Source organism: Malus domestica, chromosome 10, assembly GCF_042453785.1.
Source record: "Malus domestica chromosome 10, GDT2T_hap1".
Taxonomy (NCBI): Eukaryota; Viridiplantae; Streptophyta; class Magnoliopsida; order Rosales; family Rosaceae; genus Malus; species Malus domestica.
The window spans coordinates 22,230,470-22,250,410 of record NC_091670.1 but is presented as its reverse complement, the minus strand read 5'-3'; the positions used below and the strand labels follow the sequence as shown (position 1 = coordinate 22,250,410).

At 41.6% G+C, this 19,941-nt stretch overlaps 2 protein-coding genes and 1 pseudogene across 2 annotated transcripts; 2 read left to right on the top strand and 1 right to left on the bottom strand.

Annotated features, from left to right (window-relative positions):
• The first annotated feature begins 3,871 nt into the window (after positions 1 to 3,871).
• Positions 3,872 to 5,074, top strand: LOC103426993 (myb-related protein 308-like). Its single transcript, NM_001328877.1, is given in 2 exon segments — positions 3,872 to 4,274; positions 4,483 to 5,074. Coding segments are annotated over 2 exon segments (768 nt in total). The 5' UTR covers positions 3,872 to 4,011; the 3' UTR covers positions 4,988 to 5,074.
• A 6,847-nt stretch (positions 5,075 to 11,921) lies between these two features.
• On the top strand, positions 11,922 to 13,823 carry LOC103406638 (exocyst complex component EXO70C2-like; annotated as a pseudogene).
• Positions 13,824 to 14,911: 1,088 nt separating this feature from the next.
• LOC139188612 (uncharacterized) lies at positions 14,912 to 15,289 on the bottom strand. The gene has a single exon (XM_070806232.1). It carries the CDS (start codon positions 15,287 to 15,289, stop codon positions 14,912 to 14,914), a length of 378 nt encoding a protein of 125 aa, XP_070662333.1.
• Between the last annotated feature and the right edge of the window lie 4,652 nt (positions 15,290 to 19,941).

The following is a 19,941-nucleotide window of genomic DNA, read 5'->3' as shown; positions in this document are numbered from 1 at the left end:
TGAAACCTTGTTGGTTTTCAATTTTTGATCCAAGTCCCTGAAATTAATTGATGATTTATTTCTATGTACGTTACTATATTTTTTAAATTAAAAATTAAAATTTATAGTTGTTTATAGTAATGAGATTTTAAATAAAAAACCATAATTTGTGGGATTAAAAATATTAAAATATAAATATACTATTGTGTGTGTGTGTGTGTGTAAACATGGGTACATTCATAAAAAATAACCAAAAAATTATTGTATCAAAACATGGGTACATTTAGCAAAAATAAAAATGGGTACAAATAAATAAAAAAATATGGGTACAATACAAATAAAACTTTAAAAAAATATGGGCACAAAAAGAAATTAATATATGGGTACAAATTAAAACTGAAAGGAAAATTGGTACAAATTAAAAAAGGGTTGCAAATTAAAAATGGGTACAAACTAAAAATAAAAATATATGATAAAAAATTTAGCCATAAATATAAATATACTAATTGTAACATTTTTAATATTAAATGAATATATTTAGAAATAAAAAATATTTTATTATTGAAATAATTAATGATATTATTAATACAAAGGACCTTGATCAAAAATTGAAAAGTAATAAGGTTTTAATCAATAGAGTAGTAAAAATAAGGATGAAAACCTAATTACTCCTTTTTTTTAAGCACCTCACTCCCAAACCACCCCTTAGTCCACCGTACTCTAGTTATACTTGAGATTTTCTCTGTACGATATCCGTTCATTCACATGATTTGATTATTTGAAGGATAGATTCCTCGTTTAGAGCTTATATTTTAGGTTTTAAGTGCAAATGTGATACTTAAAACCTAAAATTTAAATAATTAACCAATTCAAGACTAAAGGGTTGAATTTTAAGCTCTAACAGGTGATTCTACGCTCTGAATAACCACCTCGATAAAAAAAAAGCATTAAGGTTGAACAATTTAGAAAAAAAAGGTGAAAATTTATCAGAGAACAAACGTTCTATTTAGAACGTCAAGAAATGTACTATCTTTTTAGATCATCGTCGTGATAGCTTTGGTGACCAAAAATTAGTCCTATGACAGCCTTCGTGTCACATTGAATTCCGTGTGAAATTAAAAAGAAAAAAAAAACATCGTCTAATATGAGAAAGGATACCGAATACGCTAGGGAAGTTAATAATAGGATTAGGCCTAATTTTGTGAAGGGTAGAGGTTTATCCAAATGCACCATGGTCCATGCACTGCATGTGGGTCATTGAAAAAATAGACCGTGCTCTAAGTTCCACAGATGCCCCCACATGGGAAGGGGCAGCCGGCCAAAAGAGGTAGGTAAAGCTCAAAGGACAGCCCTCCACCTCAATACCTAAGCACATGCCATTCACGTGTTGATGTGCTGGCTCTCACCTTACAAATACAATTGTGATTAAAATTTCCGATCTGGGGTTACATACATCCATACCCTCCTAAAGTTCCCTTAACCAAATTGCCTAATTGCTTTGATTAGTTTTGATTCTCTTGCCACGTTTCTTGTTGCTCCCTTTCTTTGCATTGTCCATGTGCCAATGTGGGTGTTTTGTAGGAAAAACTGGCTGCAGATAGAAACCATGTAGCTAATCACTGGTGTCAACACACAACCTAAAAGATTGCAATCATTGCGTTCAAGTTAGTAAAGAATTTGAGATTTGCTAGATGTGGGGATATATTTAATAATACGAGTCTCTAACAAGTTTTTTTTTTTTTTTCTTTCAATTAAGCGTCAGCTGATCTTGACTGTTGATGCATTGTGCATTTTACTCTATAAAGAGTAGATTTAGGCTAAGTCGTCCTAGTGGCTCAAATTGCGTAATGATAACATATATGCAAGAAGAATGCTGGAGTCTGAGCTGATCCTGAGGGTTAATGCATTATGCATTATGAATTGTACAGTATAGTTGGAATTAGTCAACGAGTCCTTGGCCTCAATCCACCTCATCATTACTCTTAGTTCAAAAAATATGGATAAGGTTAATTGTGAGGGGAAGTGATTAAGAGAGTTGTCCTTGTAACTTGTGGGGAAGGAGTGAAAATATTTGTTAAAATCATGCCAAAGTTCAACATCAAGGAGTGAGTGAAAGAAGCCATAAGAAGGAGGAGGAGTTGCACTGGGTGCCATAGGACAGTCTGAAAAGGATGACAAAAGGTAGGTGAAATACACGCACAGATAACAAGTGGACCTCTCCCTCCCTCTCTCTCTCTCCCCCCTCTCTTTCGAAAACAACTTGTGCCCATGATCCTTAACTCTCCTCCTACCATCCACTTGAAATACATGATCATGAGAGAGAGAGAGAGGAGAGAGAGTGCATGTGTGGTGGTGGGTAAGGTAACAAAAAAAATTTAAATGCAAATCCCCCCGGGGGGGGGGGGGGGTGTGGAGATGACAACAAGACGGTGAATCAAAGCTTCGCATCGCTTCCCAAACCCTATCCCTTGTTGCCTAAACTTGCACCACAAGGTTGGAAGGGGAAGGAAAAAGGTGGAGGGTGAACCAAAGGCCACATACACCTACAACCATACTCATCAACCTACTTTTTCTTTCATCATCCTCCCTCCCTTTAACCCCAACTTCCCACCCTTCTAGAAGCCATTCTCTCTCTCTCTCTCTCTCTCTCTCTCATGCATTACCAATAGAATAAACAACCACAACTACCATCTCTGTTCTTATGCACAAGAATAGCCAAATCAGCTAGTGACATCTCTTCCCAAAAACCCACTACAACCAACTTATTAAAATAACTAGGTTCATTACTTTTACAAATCTACCTCACTTCATGATCTAAGTATAAGTCCCATAAATTTTGATCAGTATACAACATTTATCCAGACATGTACTCGACAAAAATTTACAATATCACTAATTATATACAATTATATGTCTATTTATTTCGTGATATTATTCGTCACAAAACGAAGAGAGATAGGAACACGTAATCGCTTCTATCATGACATTCCATGGAACCAACTCTGAAGCATTCAAGACTTCCAACAGTGAGCAATAAAAACTAGCAGAAGAAAAAGAACCAGAATTTTGCCTTGGGAGGGGGACAAATGAAAAGTACTGCAGACAAAGACTCTCATGGTCAGTATGAACTACTACACCGTTAATATTCAAATAGTTTCCATCTACATTTGTTATCGTACATGGTGTCTGGTGAACTGGAGTTACATATTTTATCTTAAAAGTTTCAGAAACACACAGATAAAACAGAAATCTCACCATGTTTTGCCCTAATATATAAATGAAATTGTTATTGGCACTTCAAAAATCTTATTTTGCATTCTAAACTTTCTATACTTAGAAAGAAAAATACGTTTGTAAGGAGTGTATAATGAAATTTTTGAAATGCTAATAACAGTTTTTTATATAAATACATATATATATATATATGTATATATACTTTACTAAGATTTTGCACTCTAAACTTTCTATACTTAGAAAGAAAAATACGCTTGTAAGGAATGTATAATAAAATTTTTGAAATGTTAATAATAGTTTTTTATATAAATACATATATATATATATTTCTTTTACACCTACCTGAAGGTTCGTAGGGCCAACAGTTAATGTCCCTTTAACTTATTATATGCGATTTTGATTCCATAATAATATCATCTAGTGAGAGAGAGAGAGAGAGAGAGGAGAGAGAGCCCACCAGCCACTCCCTCTAACCTGTCTCACCAACTCGCATCTAGAAGCAATTAGGGTCCCTTCTCTCTCTCTCTTTCTCTCCCTCCTCTTTTTTCTCTCACTTCTTTTTCTCTTAGTCAAAAGGCTATAAAATCATACGCCAAGTCCTCACAAGGGCCGGCCTTTCTGTTGCAGCAAATGCAAATACAAAAAAACAAGGCCTTCCATTTTTTTCCACCACCACCAGCACTTCATCTGTGTCTAAAACCAAAAAACCAGACATAAACAACAACAAAGGCAACGGCTTTTCTAGCTGCAACTAATTATTCTTCTTAAAGCTTTCAAGTTTTTCCATATTTTTTTTAAATGGGAAGATCTCCTTGCTGTGAGAAGGCTCACACCAACAAAGGAGCTTGGACCAAGGAAGAAGACGACCGCCTCATTGCCTACATCAGAGCTCACGGCGAGGGTTGCTGGAGGTCACTGCCCAAGGCGGCGGGCCTCCTCCGATGCGGGAAGAGCTGCAGGCTGCGGTGGATCAACTACCTTAGACCTGATCTCAAGCGTGGCAATTTCACTGAAGAAGAAGATGAGCTCATCATCAAACTCCATAGCCTCCTCGGAAACAAGTAAGCGCAACTAATTCATTTATCTCTTCGTGCATACCCTGTTTTAAAAACAAAGTGTTTGCGAGTTTAGACGAGAATAATACTATGATGGGTAAACTCATGCGAAGTCCTCGTGTAATAAAAACAGTGTTTAAAAACATTTGAAAATTGTGTTATATGTTTTTGGCTTCTTTAAGATTAATGGGTTTTGTTTGGATTATGCTTTCAGATGGTCTTTGATAGCTGGAAGGCTGCCTGGAAGAACAGACAATGAGATAAAGAACTACTGGAACACCCACATAAGAAGGAAGCTTTTGACCAGAGGGATTGACCCCACAACTCACAGGCCACTCAATGAGACACCTCAGGAATCTGCAACCACAATTTCTTTTGCTGCCGCTTCTGCAAATATCAAAGAAGAGGATAAAAAAATCTCCATAACCAATGGGCTTGTTTGCAAAGATTCAAAAAACCCAGTTCAGGAAAGGTGCCCTGACTTGAATCTTGACCTTCAAATCAGCCCTCCCTGCCAGCCTCAGCAACCCAGTGACGGTTTGAAGAGTGGAGGGCGGGGACTCTGCTTTTCTTGCAGTTTGGGGCTTCAAGATGCAAAGAACTGCAGCTGTGGGAGGGATGCTATTGGTGGCGCCACCAGTGGCACCACCAATATTGGTTATGATTTCTTGGGGTTGAAAAATGGGGTCTTGGATTACAGAAGCTTGGAGATGAAATGAGGTTAATTAATGAGTCATGAAAAATTAAAAAATTGTAAGATGTAGTTGGAATGAGAGTGGAGAGAAATGAGAGAAAGAGATTGCTTTTGCTAATTATCCCATCAAAGCTCTCTACTTTTTTCTCTAATTTTTATGACGGTTGGTGCATATTTTAGTATAATACCAGTACAGAGCTGATTGATGATGAATGCCTATGATCATATTTACTAGAATGTGAGTTATTTTTATGTTTATTGTTTTAGAAAAAAATTTGAGCCATGTTATTTCCCTTTCTTTTTCTATTTAAAAGGACAAATTGGGATTTGTCAGATTCATACCAGATCTTCAAAAGGGTTTAATGCCATGTTATGGTGGTTGTTGCTACTAGCGACTTTAAGTAAGAGTGTGATGCTATTAACATACCTTTTTTTTATATTTCTTGCATACTTTTGTTCATTGATTTTTTTTTTAATTTATTCGATTTAAATATTGAAAATTAAAAAAGGTGTGCAAGAGATAAAATATGTGTGTGGATAGCACTAACTCAATTTTTTTATTGGGATCTTTGTATACCCAAAGATAGGGAAATGGTTTTTGAGATTTTTGTGTATTTCTCTTCCAAACTCAAAATAATGACACTTCTTTGTTTTTCAACTAAGAGCAATATTGTTGTTTCTTTTTTTAATTTTGACAAAAATGATATTTTAAACTAGGAGAAATTAGGTTCTCATCCTTCCTTTTGCTACTCCATTGATTAAAATCATATTCCTTTTCAATTTTTGATCAAAGTCCTTGGGTATTGATAACATCATTAATTATAATAATTTTTTTTATATTTCTAAATATATTCATTTAATGTTAAAAATGTTACAATCAGTATATTTATATTTATGACTAAATTTTTTTATCATATATTTTTAGTTTTAGTTTGTACCCATTTTTAATTTGTAATTCTTTTTTAATTTGTACCAATTTTCTTTTCAGTTTTAATTTGTACCCATATATTTTTTTGTATTTGCACTTTTTATTTTGATAAATGTACCCATGCTAATTATATGTACCCATTCATATAAAACTTTTTAATCTTAAAATGTACTCATTCTTAAATATACCAATTTGTTATATGTAAAATGTACCCTTTTTTTTATATAAAATCTATTCAATTTTTTTCTAATCCATTTTTAAACTTATATGGGTACATTCTTTTTTCTTTTATTTTAAAATGTATCCATGTCAAGTTTAATCGAAGAAATTTACTAATGTTATTAAGCCTAATATCTTTTTTATTGTGATTTTGAAGAATGTATCCATGTTTTGATACAAATTTTTTTGGTTAATTTTGACAAATGTACCCATGTTTGTATACACACACACAATAGTATATTTATATTTTAATATTTTTAATCCCTCAAATTATGGTTTTTTATTTATTTAAAATGTCATTTATATAAACAACTAAAATTTCTAATTTTTAATTTAAAAAATATAGTAACGTACATAGAAATAAATTATCACATTAATTTTAGAGACCTTGATCAAAAATTAAAAACCAATAAGGTTTCAATCAAATAATATTCATAATTAAGGACCGCATCCAAAATCTCTCTTTAAACTATTTTGATATAAGAGAAAGAGAATTTAAACTTGAAAAATAAGATATCAAGCACACTAAATTGACTTAACTTATATCTTCGAAACTATAATGATTTTGCTTCAAGACTTGAACATGATAGTGTAGTCAATCCTTACCCTCCTTGTTGGAGATATTCAAAAAAGCATAGTTTCTTTTTTATTAATTTCTATAAACAATTGTTTTTAAATATCCAGTCATCTATGAAATCACCAATCCATTATTGAGATTTGATATTTGAACCAGTTGTTAGATTCTTTATTGGGTTGGGGGGTTTGTCTCTTTGTTGAAGAAGGGGATTGAATTATCATTTGGGAGGAGATGGATAAGCTCTGAGAGGAGGAGAAATAAGAGAGATAGGGAGTGGTGGGTAACCTATCACTTCTTTAGTTAAAAGCCCAGGAAACTATTTAAAAAGCGTGAAGGGAACTAACAACTGTGCGTAGTATCCCCATATCTCTACCACCAACTTCCCAATTAGTCTCAAAGCCCCACCTTCAAATTATCAAAAACCCTTGAGGACCCAACCTACCATACTATTTTTCACAAATATGAAAAACCATAGGTACAACCATCATGGGACGGTCTAGTAGTTGGAGACGAATTCTAAGTTCGTATTTCACACGGCACGTCTTGGGTTCGATTCTTGATGGTTAATCACACGATTGTGACTATGAGAGGCTGAAATACCTCTATAAGTCTTTCTGGCCTCCAAAAGAGTGAACTATAGTGACGAAGCCATCAGCTCGTCCCGTTTTTTTTCCAAAAAACAAAAAAAGAAAAAAAAAGAAAGAGAGAGAACCCATACCTATATATCCCCCTCTTGTTAATTTGATTATTTTCTCATTCATGACACCACCTTCTCTCTAGCGAAATTCATTAATACTACAATTCTCAGAAAATCTACTCTATTTTTTAGGGTAACGAGCTATGTCATGTAAAGAAAGAGAAAAAAAACGCATAATTGTATACAACTGGTGACACTCAAAACTTTCTTATTTCGTTTAAAATTTAAACCAAATCAAATTACTTTGCAAGGGTACTTCATTCTACAAAGAATGAAAAGTTTGGGATTTAAGGGATATTCATTATTGGAGAGAATCATTGTAGTATGCATACTAGTTATCTTTCTAATTTAGAAGTTTTACAATAACCACTTACCTAAACCCTATACATCCCACCATATTTTTTAAGGAATACTAATGAAAAGGGCTTGAAAACTTTGAGTTTTAACGATAAGGACAAAATAAAGGGTAAAGTAAATAGTAACTGTGAACACGGAAAATTCCTGAAACGAAAGAGACAAGAACAACGTGCACAAACAAATATTTGTAATTTTGATGATTTTGGGTTACAATCTCTCTCTATTTTGATCATCTGATTCGATCTCCGTAAGGTGTGTATTTGTGGGTGTTTCGTTGATCCAAGGGTCGTCGAGGCTTGATCTTAGATGAACAGTTGGAAGTTTCTTCAAAGGGTCGTGGGCTTGATCTTTGAAGGTGGATTTGAGCGGATCTTCAAGGGCGTTTGGGCTTGATCTTGAAGAACAGTGATGAACGGATCTTCAAGGGCTTTTGGGCTTGATCTTGAAGAATGGTTGGATGTGTGGATTTGTCGACGTTTGTTGATCCAAAGGGCCGTTGGGGCTTGATCTTGGATGAACGGATGATGAACGATGGTGTTTTCTTCAAGGGCCGTCGGGGCTTGATCTTGAATTGGTGGATGATTGTTGATCCAAAGGGCCGTTTGGGCTTGATCTTGGATGAACGGATGATGAACGATGGTGTTTTCTTCAAGGGCCGTCGGGGCTTGATCTTGAAAGAGCGATGAACGAAGAACGAAGAACACTTTCTTCAAGGGCCGTCAGGGCTTGATCTTGAATTGGTGGATGATTGTTGATCTAAAGGGCCGTTTGGGCTTGATCTTGGAAGAACGATGAACGAAGAACGAAGAAGGCTTTCTTGATTCTTCGGGAACCTGGATGCTTGAGAGCTTCGGAGTTTCAGAGCTTTAGAGCTTCAAGGTGTAATATGAATTGGTTCCCTTAAATGAATGAAATGGGCTTGTATTTATAGAATTTTCCAAGGCCTAATTTTGAATATAATATCCCAGATGAAATAAGTCGTTTCTGCCAGGTGTTGACACGTGTCCTATTTGATGACTTTTCCAACTCATTTCAATTTTCGTTGAGTCACACGCTACGTGTAAAATTTATGTAATACATGAGCGTTGACACTTTGATTTATCGGTCAACATTTATTTACCGAAATTTCGATGTCTACAAATGCCCCCACTTCAAGGCACGTCGTATACATGTGCTTGTCACGTGTAGGAGATGCGTTTTGAAGTCCCTTACTGTAGATGTCGATCCAATGGCCGTTGAGGCTTGATCTTGAATTGGGCTTGAGATTTCTTCAAGGGCCGTTGAGGCTTGATCTTGAATTGTTGTTTGAAATTTCTTCAAGGGCCGTCGAGGCTTGATCTTGAAGGTTGAAATTGGACCACAAGGAGCTTCATGTGGTAGATGATCTTTGGCTTTGGTAGTGGATGAATCGGCACGTATTTTGTTGCGCTTGTTGACTTTCCACAGCTTTGATCTTGAACTGGATTGGAGGATTTTCTGGATTCCTCCAATTGTTGATTTTTCCACAGCTTATTCTTGAACTAGGTTTTGATTCAAGGGTGGTAGACACTTAATCTTGAATCGGACTTGTGATTACCTCAAGGGCCGTCGAGGCTTGATCTTGAATTTGGCTGGAAACTTCTTCAAAGGCCGTTGAGGCTTGATTCTTGAAGGTTAATTCGAACACATGACAAGCAGGCATGAGGTGAAGGTGACGACTTGTTGCTTTGTTCAATCTTTCTAATTCACACCTGAGTAGTTTGGTTAACGGTATGATCTTCGAGATTGATGGGCTCCTCCTCCAATTGGTGACTTGGTCTTTAAGGATTTGATTCAAGGGTGGTGAATCGGCACGTGCAGCCCACAACGCCTAGTAAGTCGACCCAAGAATTTGAGGGTCAAAACGAGTTCACCGTCCTCAGGCAGATGCGGCATCTTCTCGATTTCTTCATCTCAGACTCTTTATGCTGAGTTGACTGTGCATGCTGCATTCGTCTCTGCTTGTTTCTTTAGGCAGATGTGGCAGCTTCTCAAGTTTCTCAGTTCGGACTCCTTCTGCTGAGTTGATCGTGCAGACCGCATTCTTCTCTGCTTGTTCCTTCTGCACCTTGTCTCCACATGCTGCAAGGTATCATTTTCACTTGCCTTATCTGTCCTCCAAGTAGATGTGGCAGCTTCTTTGAAAGTACAGCAGCAGTGGAAGGCGAGTACTCGAGAGCAGTGCTAGGTAGGCAATCAGGGAAGGGTTCCAAGTAGTCGGTTCCTTACCCGAGTTTGAGTGGAAGTTCCGGCATATTGTTTTCTTTATCCTTGTCTTTGTAGGTAGGAACAAGGACAAAGGAAAGGACAGGGAGAGTGCATGATATGAGATACTCTTGCTTTCTACCCTGGTGATATGAGATACTTTTGCTTTGGAGTCATTGGCTTGCAGAGGTGCTCCAAGGAATAAGGAACACTGAATGACTCGAGAGGTTTCGTTGGGAAAACATTTTTTTGAGATGAAGAGAGGCTCTGTGTGTCTGCCTTGCTATGGAAGGTGAAGGTGGACAGTTATAGGAAATTCGTTAGTACCTGTAGAGGTACTATTCTTTTACTCGTGTCGGTAACCAATGCGTGATTGATCAGTATGGCTTCACGTGCTTTCTTCTTTATCAGAATTTTTTGACAAATTGTCCGTAATTTTCATCAAGCTGAGCGTGCGTGTGATAGGTGTTGACGAGGCTGAAAAAGACTGGCGCTTCTTCGATATCTGGGATTTCCGCAAAGCTGAGTTTGCGCGTGACGGGTGCTGACGAGGCTGAAAAGACTGGCGCCTCTTCGATATCTGGGATTGGCGTTTCGACAAACCATCCGTGATTTCCGCAAAGCTGAGTTTGCGTGTGACGGGTGTCGACACGTCTGGAAAAGCAAGATGCTTCTCCGATTTCTGAGCTTGCCTCTTCGATTTTTTGAATGGCCTCTTCGATTTTTGAATGGCCTCTTTGAATTCTGAGCTCGCCTTTTCGATCTCTGAAATCCCGTCGAGTGCTGCTTTTTATAGAGGCATGCAGTTCGTTTCAAAGCACACTTGAATTTTCGGTTGTGAAAACTCCCCTCTTGTACTTCTAAGATCTTGATTTGTCCGATCTCTTCTTCCTTCAATACTTTGAAAATGTCTGGACCCTCCGACCGTCGTTTTGATTTGAACCTTGGTGAAGAGGTAGTCCCGTCTTCTCCGGATAACATATGGCGCCCATCCTTTATATCCCCTACTGGTCCTCTTACCGTTGGGGATTCGGTGATGAAGAATGATATGACCGCTGCGGTGATGGCCCGGAACCTTGTCACTCCCAAAGATAACAGACTACTTTCCAGGCGGTCTGATGAGTTGGCTGTTAAGGAGTCTCTGGCTCTTAGTGTGCAGTGTGTGGGTTCTATGTCCAACATGGCCCAACGCCTATTTGCTCGAACCCGTCAAGTTGAATCGTTGGCAGCTGAAGTGATGAGTCTCAAACAGGAGATTAGAGGGCTCAAGCATGAGAATAAACAGTTGCACAAGCTTGCACACAACTATGCCACAAACATGAAGAGGAAAATTGACCAGATGCAGGAATCTGATGGTCAGATTTTACTTGATCATCGGAGGTTTGTGGGTTTGTTCCAACAACATTTACCTTCGTCTTCCAGGGCTGTACCGTGTAGTGAAGCTCCAAATGATCAACCTTTGGCTCCTCTTCTTCCTGGAGTTCCGCCGAGTGGTGAAGCTTCAAACAGTCAACCTCCAGCGCCTCTTATTTCTGGAGCTCTGCCGAGTGGTGAGGCGACACCTGATCGTCCTTGAAGATCCCCTCTTGTAAATTTGATTTGATTTATGTAAAATTTCCAGAAAAAATAAAAAAAATGAACCTTTTATTTCTCTCTATGCATTTTTTTTAAAATTTATTTATTTATTTATTCTTATTTTTTATTTATTTATCTATTTATTTATTCTTTTTCTTTTGGTGCTGGATGCACCAAGTTCCATCATTTTTATTTTTTTATTTTTTTTATTTTTTTTTATTTTTTTACAATTTTTTTTCTTTCTGCACATGGTGCCCATGCACCATCAGAAACTTTTGATCTGTCATGGGGCTGTTGTTCCCCATCTTTGATCCACCATCCCATTTTCTATTATTTTTTTTTTTATAAATTTCGATGATGGGCTGGGGAATTTGCAGGGAAGGATGAAGGCGAACTTAGAGCTGGAGCTTGAGGAAGAGCTTCTCGGCCGGCTAGTCGTTTGACAGCGGTCTTTGAAGTTGTTGGCAGTTGTGAGGCAGGAGACGGAGGAGGTGGAGGTGACCTTGATGTCGGATCCAGCTAGAACCCAGAGCACAGCCATTGAGCCCAACCACTGAGCACAGCCGCTGCACCCCCGTCGTACTGCCACCGAGTACCGCCGCTGCGCATCCGTTGCACTGATCTCGAGAAGGCACTTGTTCGATGAGACTCTGCACAAATTGGGACTAGAGAAGCACAACCTCGACAACATTCAGAAAATGCACTGGGAATCGCTCGAAAGAGAGATCGTTTCATGGGTGAAGGCCTTCAAGGAATGCACCACCGTATACTTCTCCGGCGAGCGGAAGTTCGTGGAGGCGGTGTTTGCTGACTACCCGTCCATCTTGTCGAGCCTGTTCAGCAATTTGACCAGGGGGTGATGATACAGCTTCTCAATTTCACGGAGGGGATTGCGATATCGAAGCGGTCGGCGGAGAAGCTGTTTAAGACGCTGGACATGTACGAGGCGTTGCGGGAGGTGATCCCCAAAATGGACAACTTGTTTCCGGCAGACTGCGTGAACGAGCTGAAGCACGAGACCTCTAATGTCCGGACCTGCCTCGGCGTGGCAGCGATATGCATTTTCTGTGATCTGGAGAACTCAATTAAGGCCGAGACGGTTAGAAAACCGGTTCCTGGAGGGGCGGTCCATCCGCTGACCCGATACACGATGAATTACCTGAGGTACGCGTGCGAGTACAAGGACACGCTCGAATTGGTTTTTTCAGAGAGCACTCGAAGATCGAACGCGCCGATTCGACGAGTCGGCCCGAACGCGACGAATACGAGGCATGGGAGGGATCCGGGAACGCGAGCGACGACCAATCGCCGTTTTACTTGCAGCTGATGCGCGAGATGGACTTGATGGACTCGAATCTCGAGACAAAAGCGAAGCTGTACAAGGACGTGGCTTTGAGCTCCATCTTCATGATGAACAACGGGCGATACATCTTGCAGAAAATCAAAGGGTCGGCAGAGATCAACTCGTGTATAGGCGAGACGTGGTACCCTCGGCGGTCGTCGGATCTGAGGCAGTACCACAAGAACTACCAGAGAGAGACGTGGGACCGGCTGCTGCAGTGCTTGAGCCACGAAGGGCTGAGCGTGAACGGGAAGGTGGCGAAGCCGGTGTTGAATGAGAGGTTCAAGAGCTTCAACGCCTTGTTCGATGAGATCCACAAGACGCAAAGCACGTGGGTGGTGAGCGACGAGCATATGCAGTCGGAGGTCGGGTAGAGATTCGATTGTGCGTGGAGGGAGAGACGGTGCCGGCTCTGTCCCTCGATCCTCAACCACCGTCGGCAGAGCAGAGAGCATCGTTTCCGGTCGCCGGAGCTGAGGGAGTAGAATATGCAGGCCAAGCACTCGTCAGGAAGATCGGAGAAGGGTTTGGAGTCAGATCTGGGAGTTGAGACTCTCGGGGTTGTCGGGATTTGAGTCCCCACCGCCAGGCTGCTGCTGCTACAGACGCTGCTGTGTTATCGGTGTCACATGAGCCGGATCGTGTTAAGGGAATTCCTGAAGAAGAAATGTTTGCTAAAACAGATGCCGTCTCACGAAATGGTAGGGAGATTCAAGAACCTGAAATCCGGGAAGATTTAATGGCCAACAATTCTAAGCTGCTTTCTGCTGAAGATGGATTCAGGCTGAACAATCAGACTTCTGGTCTTAAACACAATAACTTTGAGAATTCCTCAACCTCCGAAATTTGCCAAGAATCAAAAGATAGTGCCATCAGAGGAGAGAACCGGGCCTGGTTGCTGGGCTTACGGTTTGGGTCGGCGGAGAGATGGAGACGGGCCTGATTTTGTAGCTGGGCTCAGACATGTATATATATATATTATATATATATATATATATTTTTTTTTAGATAACATATGTATTTTTTTTTTTTTCAAAGAAACTGTAATTTAATTTTGTACAAAGAAAATTGCAAGTAATTTTGTAATAAAATTGACCTTTATCAATGAGACTTTAATCAAATACCCTTTTTTTTTTTATGTGACTGAACTCGAAATCGAATGCTCGAGCTGCTTACGTACCCTTCCAAAGAAAGAGATCAAGTCAAAACGTAGTTCAAAATACACTTTTTTTTTTTTTTTTTTTTTGGTGCCGTATGCAGTTTATGCTCTTGCAGGCCAGGAGCTTTAGTTCATGCAGTTTAGGCTCGTGCGAATAAAGAGCGGGAATTTGTTGCCTTTCAAGGGTAGTAACACTTCAAGAATTTGCCGTTGATAGGGCCGATCTTCAAGCCGTCTTCCACCATGATTAAGTAGGCGCCATTGGTGTAGACTTCTTGTACTACGTATGGTCCATCCCATTTTGACGTGAACTTGCTCTTTGTCTTGTGAGTTGTGATGATAGGTCTACGCAATGAAAGGACGAGATCTCCCATTTGAAAAGACCGAGGGAGAACTTTCTTGTTGAAGGCTTTAGAAAGTCGCGCTTGATAACACTCCATGTGCTGCTGGGCTTCGAGTCTTTTCTCATCCAGTGCCTCCAGTTCTTGAAGACGCAACTTTGCGTTCTCTTCGTCAGTCAAGCCTTCTTGTATAGCCATCCTTAGCGAGGGGATTTGACTTTCGAGTGGTAGAACAACTTCTACGCCATATACAAGAGAATAAGGTGTGGCTTGGGTAGGCGTTCTATATGTTGTCCTGTATGCCCATAGGGCTTCGCCTATTCTTTCATGCCAGTCTTTCTTTGTTCTACCGATTACCTTCTTCAGGAGGTTGCACAATGTCTTGTTGAATGCTTCTGCAAGACCGTTGGCCGGAGCATGATACATGGAGGATTTGCGCTGCTTGAACTTGTACTTCTCGCAGAGCTCGTCCATGAGTCGGTTTGAGAAATGCTTTCCGTTGTCGGTGACAATGTAGCGAGGCACCCCATATCAATGGATGATATGTCCCTTGATGAAACGGACGACAGTTTCCTTCTTGACTTCCTTCAGGGGTATGGCCTCAGCCCACTTAGAGAAGTAATCCGTTGCAGCCAGGATGTAAGCCTCCCCTGTAGATGACTTTGGCGCAATTGGTCCTACGACATCCAATCCCCATGCATCGAACGGCCATGAAGTAGCTGTGGGGTGTAATGGTTCAGGCGGTTGGTGTATGAAGTTAGCATGAAATTGGCAGGCTTGGCACCTTTTGGCGTATTCTAAGCAGTCATTTACCATGCTTGGCCAGTAATAACCCATTCTTTTGAGCTGGAAATGAAGCTTTGGTCCGGACTGGTGCGCTCCACATATTCCTGAGTGTGCTTCTTCCATGGCTTGATTGGCTTCTTCCTCGCCTAGGCATCTCAGAAGTACCCCTTCAAAAGATCGTCGGTAGAGTGTCCCTTTGTAATAGAGGAAGCGATGTGCTCGTCGACGTACTTCAGAGCGTGTTTCGGATCATCTGGAAGCATTCCATGCTCCAAGTAGTTGATCAGAGGTTGTCTCCATTCTTCAACGTTGACCGGAAGTATTGAAATAACGTTTGTATCACTTAGTACTATTTCAGTGACAAGTGGGATTTCCCATCTTTGGCAGACTGGCACGTTTGTAGCTTCGTCTTCTCCTAATGTCATGCTCGAGGCTAGGTTGGCGAGAGCGTCTGCCATTTGATTCTCTTTTCTTGGCACGTGTTCTAGTGTTACGGCCTCAAACCTTTGTAGCAACTGCGTTGCCAGCCGGAAGTATGGGACAAGGTCGTCTTTCCTCACCTCATATTCCGTCAGGAGTTGATTGATTATGAGCTTGGAGTCGCCGTATATCTCAAGGGCTGCGATTTCCATGTTGATTGCCATTTGGAGTCCGAGGATCAATGCTTGGTACTCAGCGACGTTGTTGGTGCATAGTTCGCTTAGCTGGAATGAATAAGGTAGTACTTGCCTTCGTGGTGACATGAATACTACTCCTGCCCCCGCTCTGTCTGCTCGTGCAGATCCGTCAAAGAACATCGTCCATGTCGGGAATATGTCGATGCAGAACACTTCTTCGTCGGGCAGGTCATCTGCGATTTTCCAATCGGCTGGGATTGGATGGTCGGCAAGGAAGTCTGCTAGCGCTTGTCCTTTGACGGCTTTAGCTGGGACGTAGATGATCTCGTATTGATTGAGAAGTAATGCCCATTTAGCTAGTCGCCCTGTCAAAACTGGCTTAGACATGACGTATTTGACCGGGTCAGCTTTAGCAACCAAGTGGATGGTGTAAGCATGCATGTAATGTCTGAGCTTCTGGATGGCAAACATCAAGGACAGGCACATTTTTTCTATTGGGGAGTAGTTCAATTCAGCGCCGGTAAGCGTTCGGCTGAGGTAGTAGAGCGCTCATTCTTTCTGGGCCTCGTTTTCCTGTGCCAAGAGTGCTCCAACTGAACTTTCCTGAGCAGCAATGTACAATATGAGCGGTTTCCCTGGTACAGGTGCCCCCAGGACAGGTGGACTTGATAAATACTTCTTTATGCTTTCAAAAGCGTTGTTGCATGCTTTGTCCCATATGAACGGAACATCTTTCTTCATGAGTCGACTGAACGGTTAACAACGCCCTGCAAGGTTGGAGATGAAGCGTCTGATGAAGGCTAGCCGACCTTGTAGACTTTTCAACTCGTGCAGGTTTCTTGGCTCGGGCATGCTTTGAATGGCCTTGATCTTTGATTGGTCTACTTCAATGCCCCGATGCTTGACAATGAAGCCAAGGAACTTTCCAGATGTGACGCCAAATGCACATTTTAACGGGTTCATCTTGAGGTTGTATTTTCGCAACCTTTCGAACACTACTCGCAAATCCTTCAAGTGATTTGATCTTTTCTTTGTCTTGACCACCACATCGTCCACATAACATTCTACGTTCTTGTGTAGCATGTCATTGAAGATCTTCTGCATCGCGCGTTGATATGTAGCTCCAGCATTCTTCAGACCAAAGGGCATCACCTTATAGCAGTAAATACCTTTCGGAGTGCGGAAGGCTGTTAGTTCCTCATCTTCAAGAGCCATGCGAATTTGATTGTATCCAGAAGAGCCGTCCATGAATGACAGTGCCTCATGGCCAGTGGTTGCGTCCACCATGATTTCGATGATTGGCAAGGGGAAGTCATCCTTTGGGCAAGCATTATTGAGGTCTCGGAAGTCCACGCAGACACGTATTTGTCCAGATTTTTTAAGGACTATGACGATGTTGGAGATCCACTTGGGGTATTGCACCTCTCGAATGAAGCCTGCTTCGATCAACTTGTCGATCTCGGCCTCGATTTGTGGGATGAGCTCGGATCGATAACGTCTTTGAGTTTGCTTTATTGGTCGCGTTCCAGGCTTGACTGCAAGATGATGCACCGCAATGATAGGGTCGAGGCCGGGCATTTCCTTGTAGGTCCAAGCAAAGACGTCCTTGTACTCTAATAGCAGCTGGTAATACTTCTCTATCTCGTCCACACCTAATAATGCACGCACCTAAGTTGAGTTCTTTGAGATCGTCAACTGTGGCTTGCCCCCCATCTTCGAGTTGTGACGGTGCCGCCATGACATCTTCCTCGAGGATTTCTTCTTCACCTTCTTGGATTGTGATGTGGAAGACGTCTTGGGCTTCTTCTTTGGTGTTATCCTCTCGAGCTAGTTGGCATGAAGATTGTCCAGTGCGAATGATGGTGCGCCTTTTCACTTTCAGTGATCCGACTGTGTTAACCTCCAAAATTGCTTGGCGCTTCATTCTTGAAGGAATGGAACTTCGGACGTCATCCTTTTCCGCCAGGCGATCGATCTCTTCTGCTTCTGGTGTCGTCTTTCTCCTTTTGGAAGGCTCTTTGGCTTCTCCAAGTCTTTCCATAACTGACTGTCGTGGAGGGGAGCTAGTCTTATTGCTTTGGTTTTTAGGTTTCGATAACCTTTTAAAAACAGAGCCTCGAGATGCTGACGTTTTGAGCCTTTTGAAGACGGAAGTTTTGTTTTGACCGCTCATGAGTTTAGGTGCCGAAACTCTGGCATTTGAACAGTTCATTCTATCGAATACTGATGTCCGGGGGGCAGGTTGAGGCTCCTCTTTATCTTGTATAATGCTTACGCTGATGTGTTAAGCGCTAGCATTTTTTGCCTTACTGGAGATCTTCACCGGTGCATTTGGTGTGAAGCCAAGTCCAGCTTTGTTGTTGCTAACCCCGTAACCATGCTTCTCCAACTTCTTCTGAGTTTTAGTGAGATCACGTTCGTTGTCTTTGACGGTGTTCAAATCATTCTTTCCCAAATTTGCAGAGGAGGTGAAGTCATACCCAGCTTTCGACATAAGTTTGTAGGCGTTTGGATCAAAACCTTCTTCGGTCCTTTTGGTTGGGAGAAAGCTTGGTTCTTCCCCCTTTGGCAGGCCTTTTATGAAGCCCTGTGATGGTTTTGCAACCTTGGTGTCGCCTAGCTGGGTCAGAGGCAAGACTGCATTCGTTTTGAGCAACTTTACATTATCTATGTGCCGCTGTGCATCGGCTTTACTCGCTGCAGTTTCAAACGGGGATTGACCATTCTTTCTTCTCGACGTCGGGATGTACCGGAAGACGGGTACGCTTGGTCCATTTGAGGTCGTCCTACTTCCTCTGGTCGTTGCAGGTTTAGAAAGCTCATCGTCGTTTTTGCTTGAAGATGGCATAGCTTCTTCTTCTTGCTTCTTGGGCATAGCCTGCCACTCCTGTTTTTTAGGTGCTGCTTTGCTCATGGATTTAATCTTTTTTGGAAGAGTTTCGGGCACCATGTCTTCATTCATCTAGAACTTGGCGTCTGCGAAATGTGATTCGGCTTCGGTGAATGGCTTGGTGTCGTCATAGATCACCTTCACTCGTTCTTGGTAAAATTTTAAACATTGGTGAAGGGTGGACGGTACCACTCCGTTCGCATGGATCCAAGGCCTTCCTAAGAGCAGACCGTAGGAAGTTCTTGCATCAATCACGTGGAACATCACGCTTGACTTGAGTTCACCAATGGTCATCTCCACTCGGATCATGCCTATCGCTCTTTGTCCTCCTTGGTTAAAACCTTGGATTAGTAGACGGCTTAGGGATAGTTCATCCACCTTGATGCCGATTGCGGTCATTGTTGACTTTGGCATGATATTTATGGCTGACCCGCCGTCCACAAGCATGCGGCTGACTTTATGCTCCCTTACGTACCCAGAGACGAAGAGAGGTCGGTTGTGAGGCTTGGATCCTAGCAACAAGTCTTCATCGGCGAAGTGGATTGTGTCCTCGGTGGCACAGCATGTGGCACACTCGTGTGGCCGAGGCCTCAAGCCTTCGTTCTTGCTTTCTTGCACTTCGTGGTCGTTTGGACTCGCTAAAACCGTTGCCAATGCCCTTCGTATCTTCTTTGGCAATTGTAGCGCTTCCTCGATGCTAAAGTGTATTGGCAGACCTTCTTCAGGTGTCGGAGTATTTTCTCCCTCAGCGGCGATAATTTTGCCCTTTGAGGGTTCTTCCATTTTTACTTCGACTACGTGACATGCGGTGATAGTGCAATGTTGGAAAAAGTCCTCCGGGAAGTACTCGTGCAATGAGACGGGAATGCGTGGCTTTTGCTCCGCAGGTTCCCCAGCATATATTGGCTTAGCAGCTCTTATGTTTCTCTTAGGCTTCCTATTGCCGCGACGGCGGTGCTTTCTCCCTTGTTCCCCCTTTTGCTTTATAGCTTGCGGTTTTGGTTTCCTCGTCCTCTTATAGGTCACCAATGTCCATCCTTTGTCATCGTCAGTAGGTGCGTCCTGGTTGCTTGCCCCCAGTGACGGTGGTGCAGAATGTGCAGTGTGGTTTGAGTATTGCCGAGCATGGTCAGGCATTTCTTGAAGAAACACGGGATCAAAGGATCCGAACACGACCGTAGTGGTGTGCGTCGCAGCTGTGTCTTCTAGGTCGAGCTCAATCCGTCCTTGTTGTGCCAATTTCATGATGAGTTCTTTTAGGATGAAAC

Bases quoted from the DNA above. Each gene is read 5' to 3' on its own strand.
- LOC139188612 (XM_070806232.1), bottom strand. From the start codon at position 15,289: ATGGAAGAAGCACACTCAGGAATATGTGGAGCGCACCAGTCCGGACCA.